At 37.6% G+C, this 12,460-nt stretch overlaps 1 protein-coding gene across 5 annotated transcripts in view; it reads left to right on the forward strand.

Moving 5' to 3' along the window:
• The window catches only part of CAMSAP2 (calmodulin regulated spectrin associated protein family member 2), a 171,928-nt gene that overhangs the window by 151,301 nt on the left and 8,167 nt on the right, over positions 1–12,460 (forward strand). For 2 of the 5 annotated variants that reach the window (XM_077824526.1, XM_077824523.1), the window contains 6 exons: positions 1,708–1,790; positions 2,353–2,422; positions 3,335–5,552; positions 8,243–8,379; positions 9,141–9,361; positions 10,461–10,533. In XM_077824526.1, coding sequence (XP_077680652.1) covers positions 1,708–1,790; positions 2,353–2,422; positions 3,335–5,552; positions 8,243–8,379; positions 9,141–9,361; positions 10,461–10,533 — 2,802 coding nt within the window. Of the gene's footprint in view, positions 1–1,707; positions 1,791–2,352; positions 2,423–3,334; positions 5,553–8,242; positions 8,380–9,140; positions 9,362–10,433; positions 10,534–12,460 lie in introns of all 5 variants that reach the window. The other 3 variants (XM_077824522.1, XM_077824525.1, XM_077824524.1) reach the window with 2 other exon arrangements.

Raw genomic sequence — 12,460 nt, forward strand, 5'->3', positions numbered from 1 at the left:
CAGCAGTTTCTCGCTGGAGTCTGGATTTGAAGTTTTTTTGTTTTAAGATAGCGACCTTCATGTCTGTGATTGCGTGACCAGAGAGATTGAAGTGTTCTCCGACTGGTTTATGAATGTTATAATTCTTGACATCTGATTTGTGTCCATTTATTCTTTTACGTAGAGACTGTCCAGTTTGACCAATGTAAATGGCAGAGGGGCATTGCTGGCACATGATGGCATATATCACATTGGTAGAGCCGCCCCTGGACATTATATAAATAAATTAGATTACATGTCAGCTCTATTGAACTGACACAACACAATGAAAAATGTTTTTTGAAGTATGCTTTTTTGTTCAGATTAAACATAAAAAATAATAGTATGTAACTCCTACAGTTTGATTGGGAATGTGTATTCACCAGAGGTGCCTTCCCCGGCATCCCGCTCCGCCACCAACTGGTCCTGTGAGAGGATGGGCTCCAGAGTTAAAAACAGTTCTTGGCTGTCCACTTGCCGGCTTAACATTCTTTTGCTTCTCCTCCTCCTCAACAATGTCCTCCTCATTGTTGCTCCACAGACATGCCACCCGGGGCTCCCAGGAAGTATCCACAGAGCATTTTGGGGTAGTGGCGGGTCACCACTGAGAATTATATGCAGCTCCTCATAAAAGCAGCATGTGTGTGGGGCCTCCCTTGTCTTCTGGTACGCTTCCCAAAGCTCCTTTATTTTCATGCGGCACTGCTGCGTGTCCCTAGTATAGCCCTTCTCCCCTATGCCCTGCACAATCTTGGCATAGATATCAGCATTTCTTCTGCTGGATCGGAGCTCTGCCTGCACAGATTTTTCTCCCCACACAGCAATAAGATCCACCACCTCCTGTGTACTCCATACTGGAGCACATTTGCTGCCTTGAGTCTCCATGATCAGCTGTGCTGGCGAGCTCTCCATGCTGATCAAATGGGAAATGAACATTCAAAAGTTGCTGGGGCTTTAACAGGGGAGTGGTTCTTTCCTGTGTACCTGGCTGATGTTCAGTGATGTTGAAAGTGCTCTCCAGAGTGCTCACAGCGAAGCACTGTGGGACACCTGGAGGCCAATTCATTCAAATTCCACAGTGCAGTGTCCACACTATCCCCATGTCAACCTGTGGATGTGGAATCAAGTGCTACACCTCTTGCAGAGGTGGAATACAGAAGTCAACTTTACAGGCCACTTAGGTCGGCGGAAGGGTCTCAGTAGTGTAGATACATACATTATTAGATCAGCTTAACATGGCTTATGTTTGCCTAAGTTTGTAGTGTAGACCAGGCCACTGTCTGCTGTGGACAGCAGGAAACCTCTGCCTTTGTTTCTTTACATTATGTGCGGTGGTGTGTGTTGCCAAGATCAAACCTAAAGTGACTTTCATGAGAAGAACATTAGCATGGAATAACTGAAAAGACAGATGTTTTACCAATAAACAAACATTTTCAGTAGACATTTTTTGAAAACTACAGAGAAGCTTTCTATTTTAATTTCTGTGCAGGTTTCTTTTTGCTTTAGTGGTAGTAATTAAGATGCTTGTACTTTTTTATTTAATAAATTCATAATGTTTCAAGAGCAAAATTACATTTGGCTGTGTTCCCTCACACAGAAATAAACTACTTCTTGTACTGTACCAATATACAAAGTTTGGCTGCATTCTTCTAATGTGGCCTTTATCTATTACTTTGTTTTGCTTTACAGTGTGGAGGGTCCAACTTTTACACCATCCCATCAACTTCTGCCTGTTAGGCATACTCACCATCAGCCTTACTCAGCTGCTCCAGGTAACAGCATAGTACTGGGTTTTTTGGATAAAATATTATCTATCTTGTTTTGTTGATACTCTTGCACGATATCTTGATGCAGAACTCCCATTGACTTCCGTGGGAGATCCACACGTGGATAGCTTACAAGGTTGGACCTATAACTTCTTGTGATAAGCACACACTCAAGACAGTGGTTTTTGTGAGGAATTACTGGCTGTACACATTTTATGAAGTTTGGTTTCCACTCTAAGTGGAATATGGCTTTCAACAGTTATTTATAAAATAATTAATATTGTATTCAGTAATAAATTTACCTTTATCTCTTTACTGAGTGATGGGTACTGTGTGCACATGATATAATTCATGTATATGATTGCCATACTTTTGTTTACATTAAAATAAAGATCATTTTACATAAAAACCAAAAAACCTCCAAAAATTTGATAATTTACCACTGAAATATTTGAAACAATGAAAGCAACCGATTTGCTGTACTAACTTGTTTATTTTTAAATGATTTTCCAAGTATTTCCATACATTGTAACTTAGTTACATTGTATTCTATTTTAATTCCAATTAGGAGCCATTAGAAGGTCCTCATCTATGTCTTATGTGGATGGATATGTAGGGACTTGGCCCAAAGAGAAAAGGTAAGTTATCATTACATAGAAGCTGGTTTAAGAAGTAACTGTGGATCAGCCACTAAACAATATTGAACTATATTTAACATAATTTGGACTTTCAAAAAGCCTTTAACAGGAGGCTTTTAAGTAAACCCAAGTCGTCACAGAGTAAGAGGTAAAGAAATATTATTGAGTAGAAACTAGCTCATAGAAAAGAAAACATAGGAATAATTGATCAGTTTTTCAACCTGGTGAAAGGTTAACATTGGGTACTCCAATATTTCATATTATGCCTGGTGGTGTTAAATATATTTGTCTGCACGCAATATACTTGAAGTGCCAATAGAAGTCATCAAGATCAGGAGTAGGATTAAAAAAAAAAAGGTACTTTTCTATGGATAATGAGAATAGGCTGATGAGAGAGGATTTTAGAACAAAATAGAAGGGCTATAAACTCTTATGTTGTAGGTATAAACCATCACTGTTTGGCTTCTTTTACTTTCCTTTGACGTATCTGGTACTGGCTACTGTCAGAAAGGAAGGATGCTGGATTAGATGGACCGCTAATGTGATTCAGTATGACCAGTTCCTATATTCCTAAAATTGCTTAAGTGTATTACAGATTGGCAGGAATATTTTTTTTTCTCTCTGAAGTTACCCAAAATGAATAAGCATATTTTTCATATGAAAATACAAGCATACGTGTGGTTATAATTTAATACAAGTAATTAGAACAAACAATAAAAGCATGAGACTGAATAAGATGTTATATTCTATTTAATTTTGTATTTTCGTAATGCTAGCAAATGAAGCTAATCATATCTCATTAGTACACATAGTGTACTACAATTTTAGATTGTTTTTTCACAGTAATGTAAGTTTGTTTATTGTATTAAATATGTATTGTTTAACAGCTTTGTTTATTTTAATCCCATTTAGATCTTCGATGCATGGAGTTTCATTTGACATTTCTTTTGATAATGAAAACAGTATTCAGATATCTACTCCAAACAGAGGAATTACTAGATCTGTTAGTAATGAAGGCCTTATGCTAAATATCAACCGCATGCCCAAACACATTAGGAAAAACCTGTCCTTCAAGCCAGTAAATGGAGAAGAGGAAACTCAAGATATTGAAGAAGAAAAGGACATAGTATCTCATATCGACCCAAAGGCCAGTGCATCTCTTAACACAAATGAAAGGAATGCCAATGAAAACAGCCAATACAAGCTTCCAAATGGAGCTCTGCAAAACAGGGTAATTATGGATGATTTTGGCAATCAGATTGAGACTCCAAGCATTGAAGAGGCTTTGCAGATAATTCATGATACTGAAAAATCTCCAAGTGTTATCCAGCCAGACCAAATTACAAATGGGTTCTTTCTTCATAATCAGGAAATTAGCATCTTGAATTCAAATATTAAACTAAATCAACCTAATCCTGATGTCATTACAGACACAAAAATTGCCCTAAGTCCTGTGACTGACAATACTGAAGTGGACACTGGAATACATGTTCCTTCAGAAGATATTCCAGAAACTATGGATGAGGATTCTTCTTTGAGAGATTATACTGTAAGCATGGACTCTGACATGGAAGACCCACCTAAATGTCTTCAGGATTATGATATACGAGCTAGCAACCACAGAGAGCTATTAAGTCCCTGTCCAAGCTCAATAAGTACCAAATCGCAAGCTGGCAGCAGTGCTTCTTCAAGCTCGGGAGTCAAAATGACCAGCTTTGCAGAGCAGAAATTCAGGAAACTGAATCACACAGATAGCAGAAGTAGTGGAAGCAGTTCTCAGAAAACTACCCCAGAAGGCTCTGAGTTGAATATTCCTCATGTTGTTGCTTGGACTCATATACCTGAGGAAACACCTCTCCCTCAAGGAAGAGACACTACACAGTTGCTTGCTTCAGAAATGGTCCATCTTAGGATGAAGCTGGAGGAAAAGAGGCGAGCCATTGAAGCACAGAAGAAGAAAGTGGAAGCTGCTTTTACTAAGCAGAGACAGAAAATGGGAAGGACAGCATTTCTTAATGTAGTGAAAAAGAAAGGTGATGGAATATCACCTCTTCGAGAAGAAGCAGCTGGAGCTGAAGATGAAAAAGTATTCACTGATAGTAACAGATTGAAAGAAAAAGACATACAAAAACCAGTTGAAGAAATTAATAAGACTGCAGAGGTAATAAAGGAAAGTGCTGAAAATTCTCAGGCCAAGTGGTTAAAGTCCCCTAATACACCTATGGATGCTGAAAAGCAATGGAACTTAGTAAGCCCCGCAGAAGAAACCTTAAATGAAGGGGATATTTTAGAATATACAAAATCTATTGAAAAGCTAAATGCTTCTCTACATTTCCTACAGCAGGAAATGCAACGCCTATCCCTTCAGCAAGAGATGTTGATGCAAATGAGGGAGCAGCAGGCCTGGGTTATTTCACCTCCTCAGCCTTCACCTCAGAAACAAATCCGAGAGCTTAAATCTTCAATGAGGCAAACAGGACTGTCATCTCCCATTGCAGCATTTGCTTTGGAACCTCCTCGCCCTACTCATCAATCACCACAGTCTTCTAATAGGAAGAATGCCTCTTTCCCTGTTAAAATACAAAGGACTCCCAGGCCAAATGAACTGAAAATAATACCTTTTAATCGCACCTTAACTGCTCCACGGTCTGTGGATAGTCTTCCTCGTTTGAGAAGATTTTCTCCAAGTCAGGTTCCCATTCAGACTAGATCATTTGTATGTTTTGGAGATGATGGAGAACGTATATCTGAACCTCAATTAAAAAGAAATCTTTTGAAAGAAGTCAAACCTACAGAGGATGTAGCAAAAGAACAACAACAACAAAAAGGTACTTTGGAAGAATGTGAACAAAAAGTGAAGGAAAAGGAGATCAAGCCTTTTGAATCTAAGGTTTCTGAAGTATTATCTCAGCCCATCACAGAAACTGTCTGCCTCACCCCAAATGAAGATCAGCTAAGCCAACCTGTTTTGCCAACACTGATTCCTAAAACAGCTAACCTAATTGAAGTTTCCCTCTCAGATTTGAAACCACCAGAAAAGGCTGAAGTGTCTGTTGAGAAATATGAAGGTGAGAGTGATAGAGAACAATTCGAGGATGACCAAAAAGTGTGTTGTGGATTCTTTTTTAAGGTAGGTGAACTAGAACAATGCATGAGTCTATTGGAAACATTTTACTTTTTCAAAGGGAGGCTTTTATTTCATAGATGACTTTTCAATAACCACTTTCCACTGAGGCCAACTGCATATAGTGATTAAAAGTGTGTCTCAAATAAATTTGTTAGTCTCTAAGGTGCCACAAGTCCTCCTTTTCTTTTTTGCAAATACAGACTAACATGGCTGCTACTCTGAAACCTCTCCGCCATTGTGACTCTTAATTGATTTGGGATCATAGGGATTGTCAATATCTGCCAGCAGTTTTCACCACCTCTTTCAATTCATAAAGTTTAAAAGATGTTTGGGGATTTGGGGAGGGGGGAGTAAAGAAGAAGCATATTGATTATAGGTACATTTTTTTTCTTTTAACACAAGCTTTAGTGCCCACACAAACCAATTTCTTTCATGTTCTTTACTTCCTGACAAAGTTATATAAGATTTCGGAAATTTCATCTCCTTAGAGTACTCTGCGTATTTTAAAAGTGTCACATTTTATATGTGTAGTTAAAAAATTAATATATTGTATACTAAAATGCCTATGTGTAGGCAGAATCTTTTAATCAAAATGTGCATTTTAAAAAGGCAGTTTGGATGCTGAAAGCCAATACTGTTTTGAATGTAGTCTTCAAAATTTTTCTTGGAGTGCACAAAATCTTGCACTGCACTGTTTGAATACCATATATTTAAAGTGATACCGAATTGAGACTGCTTTCTCATGGCCCAGGAACACAGTTTTAGCATATTTTATTCCCTTTTTCGTTCATCACTGAAACTGTTGCATCCACAATATGCATATCCTATCTCCCTCTGAAAACCAATCCATGGTGCTAACAAAATATACTGAACTGGCCAGCAGAGGTTGCTTTATATATTGCATAGTCACATGCTCCTCCTGGAAAACTGTCATCCTCTCCACGTGCACAGCCTACAGTTAACTGTGTTCATTCCTGAACCCCTTGAATTTCATATGATAGTGCCTTGTTACTGCTATAGTACAACTATACAAGCTAACTTAGAGTAATAATGGCAAACCTTTGTATCTTCTGTTTTAATCTGCTCTGAATCCGCCATTTGGAAAGAAAATAGAATTATTTGCATCCATCTGACGAGCAGCAATTTGTGCACATGCATCAAGATCTTTCCCATTACAAATCCTGTTCTGTTTTTGTTTGTTTTTTTTAAGAGTCTGTGAGTGTGTAGAGTGCAATATAAGACACCAGTCCTGCACTATGGTCCACTAATATGGACACCTCCACTCAGAGTCTCATTGAAGCTAATGGGACTCTGCAAGTGTGCAAGGGTTTATGCTGTTGGATCTGAATAGGATTATGGTCTACAACTGTAACATCTTAACTGTATGCATTGTCTAACTTCAGTATCATCTTTGATGTTTTAACTGAGAAACAGAAACTCTATTACGGCAAATTGTTAAATTAAAACAAAAATTAAAGAAAACTAACTTCTGTAATTGCAGGGGATAATGTGAGATGGACTTTAATTTAACAAATATAAACCCCCTGTAGAATGTCAGAAAAAGTAATAGTGAGTTATTTCTCATTTCCTTTTTGTGGTATTCTTTTGCAAATGTTTAGATTTTTGTTATGATAGAAATAAATCAGTTGGGCCTCAATCCTGCAAACAGGCACTAAGGACCTGATTCACAACCCACTGAATTAATGAAAATATTCCCATTGACTTCAAAGGGCTTTGGATCCAGACTCCTGAGTTCAGTGTGACTACTAAGTGCATAAACTTAAGATAAGCACGTTTTCAGGATTGGTGCCTTATTTTATGCCTTAGTCTTCCTCACCTGCATTCTAAGCCTGTTGACCATCTTTGCTTCCATGCAAAACCCCAGAGCAGCTTTCAGTGAATTTTGAGTAGACAGCCACTTTCACATTGATGAACTGAAAATCTGGCACATTGAAATATGATGAAAGAAGTTCCTAAGGCACCAATACATCATAAAAATAACCAAGACTGTCACTTTAGCTGTGCAGCACTTGACAATGCATTGTAGGAACATTAATAAAATTTCTTAACTGGCTTTCTTGTAAGGATATGTGATATAAATGGTGGTAACAAGTTTTTTGAATTAATGTTGGGATAAACTTTGTAATGCCCCCTCTCCCCCCATCAACCCCTGGTTGCTCTTTTCCCCTTTGTTTTGGAATGGAATGAGATCTTTGAAGCTTTTTTGTCTTCAAGGGCAGAGAGATGTGCTGCTGATCTAGCTGGGGGGTGCCCTCATAAACAGGTCCCAGTGGCTTAAGTTGGAGGCAGCTGTTTGTGTCTCCATGTGGTACTCCTCAAGTGGACGTTTCCTCCTGCTATGGTTTGATAGTTAGATCTGTATAGGTTTTACCACTTTAGTCGTTACCACCATTGTTGATATAAGTGAAGTATAAATTCTTCTTTGACATACCTAAATAATCTCCAAGTGTGTACTGGTAAGGTTTTGGGGGTTGGTTTTGGAGGTTTGGTTTGGTTTGTTTTCCATGGGGTAGGGGAAAGATATTGGAAGGTTTTCAATAAGGATATTTAATAGATTATACCAACACAATCTAAAAAATGTAGACTTTTAGTGACCTGAAGTACACCATATGCAGAATCAAATTATCTTAAAATCTCCTGATCTATTTCTTTCTAAATATTGTTGCTGCTAGGATGATCAAAAGGCAGAAAATGATATGGCAGTGAAACGGGCAGCATTACTGGAGAAACGGTTGAGAAGGGAAAGAGAGACTCTACTTCGAAAGCAGCAACTGGAAGCAGAGCTAGAACATAAGAAGGAAGAGACAAGGTAAAGCTAATTGCATATGCTAATTGCAACATAAGCAAAAATAATATACATGAGCCTTTGCTATGGCTAAAATTATAAAAATTGTAATCATAATGCAATTAGGTCATCCTTCTTTGTTTTCCGCAACAAATCCTTTTCCCACTGTGAGCCCAATACTTTATTTAAACCTTTTACCTAAATTGATTTCAGGGAGTTCTGGTACTGGCAAACTGAGTTAAAGACTAAGAGTATATTCTGTCATATCAATTCACAATTCCACTTGAATGAAAGAATATGTATTTGAGGGTAGGGTTTGAACTATACTATAAAAGTAGATAACCTTTTTATTCCCGTTATTTACATTTACAATGGGGGTGAGGAGTTTAGCTTCTCTTTTGATGTAAACTGGCAAATTTATATCAGCTGAAGATCTGGACCCATATCTTCTGATTTCCCTGATACAATTAAAAACACGTCCAAAATCTAGGGTGAAAAGAAAGACAAGCTCTCAGTAGATAAATGGAAAACTTTTTAAAAAAACATTAAATCCAAAAATTCCACAATCTGAAGTATGGTTCTAATTTTTCCAGTAACAACATTCAAGTGTGTTAAGTTTTCAGCTGTTTGAAAACTGAGAATAGATCAGTTTATCTTACTTGTATATGAGAACTGGAAAATTCTGGAATAGCCATTTTTTCCCGTTACCAGTATTATGGTGGTTACAACTGCTAGTCTTTCCGAGGGAAAGTTTTCTACTAAAACTTTATTTCATGATTTTTTAGGCGCAAGACAGAGGAAGAACGTCAAAAGAAAGAAGATGAGAGAGCACGTAGAGAATTTATTAAGCAAGAATATATGAGACGGAAACAGCTGAAGCTCATGGAAGAAATGGATACTGTAATAAAGCCACGCCCACATTCATCCAAACAAAAAAAGCCACGTCCAAAATCTATTCATAGAGATCATATTGAATCACCCAAAACTCCAGTTAAAGGTCCACCAGGTAACAAATATCAATGTAGAAAGAGTCTGTTCATGATAAAACACCAGCTTGAATTGTGGTACTAACCAAAATGTTCATAGATTAGCCTCACGCTAAACTGATGTACAATTTTTGAAGCTGCATGTCACTGAATTGAAAAAAGTAGAATTTACAAATGGAAGTTAATGATGACAAATGTTGCTGATATATTATGCATGCATGCATATAAGAAGAAACGCAAAGGTTTGCTCGATGAACACCAGCAAAAGCACTAATGTCTGGCATGATTTTGTGTACGCTCATGTATTCTTTCCACTCACTAACCTCTTCCTTGCACCTGTAGAGCTAACAATGAGTAGAACATTTGGGAGATGTGCGATTAATAAATAAAATGGTGACTATAAGGTAAGAGTCCTTAAGCTGCTGCTTCATCACAGACAAAAACTAAAGTACATCTGAAAAGTTACCTTTATGTTCTGGTGTTCTTTTATTATGAATACTTCACCCACTCGCCTGACTTAGTGCAAGTGTACTTGTGATCCCTGTGAGAATAGTCCTATGGAAAAGTGTAGCATGTCATTAATTATTTAAGAATGTAGAATAATGATTTCAAAGAAACTATTAACAATTTACAGTTAGAGGAAAGTGCAGTGTCCTTATTTGTGTTTTTAGCAGTAAGTTTTCCACATCCTTCGCTGTCGTGCCATGTGTGCTTTGTCATGGCTGGTTGTTACCCTCCACCTTATTTCAGTGCAATTTAAAATGCTCTATAACAATCCATTCAAAATTCTAGTGGGAAATTAATTCCACTGTAGCTAGATCTGGTTTGCTGATTTTGCAACTTTAATCTAGTGCCCAGATTTCAGCTCTACATTTCACATTAATGCTTAGCCTCAGAAAACTCCAGATTCAAGTAAGTTCCATTGTTATTGTGTCTATAAATACATGGATTAACCTTGCAACATATGCATGCAGGCATACTGTATATAGAAATAAGAACACTTATCAATTTCCTTCTGCTGGTGTTGTGTCTAATGAACAGACTCTGCTATTTGCCTGCTTTTTCATAAATTTTAACTTTGTTTTTATCCAGGTTCACAACTTTATCGTGTTTTTTCAGTATCTAGTCTTTCATTGGCATCACTGAACACGGGAGACAATGACAGCGTGCAATCAGGCAAGAGAACGCCAAGGTAAAGCTGTAATAACACCTTTATTTAATATAAATTGGTGTTTATCTTCAGAAAACTGGCATACGTACTAAAATGCTTAAAGAACCCAAGTTGTATATTTTGTATTCTGACAACTGATACTCTTTCCTGATCTGCAACACTGATCCTTCACACTGTCGGCTGATGAAGAACTGAATTATGTGCGTTAATTTTCACAAATGCTGCTGATTGTGCAGCTGTGAATGAGTGCAAAAGAGCACATCTACTGGATTTTTATCAGTGCTATCTCTTTAATTCACTCCTTGAGCTTTGGGCTCAACCTGTAGATTCTTTGTTCACATGCTGTCAGTTTATATGCCAAAGTACTTTTTTGCTGATTTGATAGAATTGTTGTGTTTTTTGTTTTTCTTAGTGGCTGCACAAAAGTAGTCAGGAGCTAACCAGAACTTAACTGGCATTTTTTTCACCAGCCTTGGCTGAATACCAGAATTTATTGTGAGTTAAAAGCCAGTGTGATGTTTTCACTTGAAAATGATATTATGAAAGATTGAATTAAATAAATAGAAGTTCATACAATTACATTCAAGAAGAGAGGAGTGAAGGAAAAGGAAAGGTAGTTATTCTGAGGCTCAGATCAGACTTAACCCAACTCCATCCTGTATTTACTGCCACCATGCTTTACTTCTCAACTGTGAGCAGCCCTGTAGCTTTAATGAGCTACTGCCTCACTGTTCTTCATGCTGTGACAAAGTTCCTCCTCTGCCTTGGTGGGTCCTGTGCTTATTGGAGGATTTGCTCACCTCAGAGATTCACGGCAGCCCTTAGTGTGGCCACTTTTGCTAGTGGCTCAAACCTGCCATTCACTCAGCTAACCTCATCACTGGCCAGCAGGGGGAAAAGGAAGGAGAACAATCCCCGCAGTCTCTGCCAGTCCACCTAGTGGGTCGGGGGACAGACCAGCGACTGCCCCTGTTACCTTATCCAGGGAAAAAGGACCTGCTTAATCTGGAGCAAATATATCTGCCTTCTATCACTCTCCTGTAGCCATCTGGCCTGACCCTGTCACAATGGTTTGAGCATTGGCTAATTGCTTGTCACAGTAGTGCATAAATTCTTTTAATTAAATGTATTGTGTATTTGGCATCTCTTTAAACTATCGGTTTTATTTGAGAGGAGGTGTACTGTAACTATATTTAGCTATTCTACAGAAAAAAATAAAGCCTTGTCTACAATGGTTTTATTTACACCAGGTTAGCCACATGGATATATCTGTACTTGTGCAAAACCTTAGTGCAGATGTGCTGCACTGAAGTAACAATGACTGGAACGCATGCATCTTATTGTGGCTTCAGATGTGATTCAGAGCTTGAGTTTTCAGAATGTTGTAGAATCCAGTAAAAATTGATGAGGCATGGAATTTTCAGGATCATTGATTTTATTTTATTTTTGGTAGGAAAGAGGTGAATTGCCATAATTTTCTCCTTTTTCCTCATGTCAGAGAGTTAAAGGGGTTTTCTTTCGAGGATTTTATTGTTTGAATTTCATAAAGATATTTTGAAATCTCCCTCATGCACAGGCTGAGTAGAGTAAACGTACAGTGATATTACAAGTGAAATGAAGCTTTATTAGCTGCTAAGATTTTACCAGATGTTAATTGAATGTGCTTAGAAAGTGTTTTTAAAATCACTTTTTTTCTTAATTTCTTCAAACAAGCAAGGCTTGTTCAGGACCATATCCATGCCAAGTTTCAAACTTGACCAATTTTTGTAGTAGTCCCATTCAAAGAAATTTAGAATTTAACTGAAAAAATATAGCTGAAGGGATTTTGCTCACACTTTCCACACATAAAAATATTCACATTTGGAGCAGAGTGTCATTTCATAAAAATTCAAGGGGGACTGAGGGAGAGGATAAGGTGGTATCAGCATATAGAACATTATATGTGATT

Source organism: Eretmochelys imbricata, chromosome 8, assembly GCF_965152235.1.
Source record: "Eretmochelys imbricata isolate rEreImb1 chromosome 8, rEreImb1.hap1, whole genome shotgun sequence".
NCBI lineage: Eukaryota > Metazoa > Chordata > Testudines > Cheloniidae > Eretmochelys > Eretmochelys imbricata.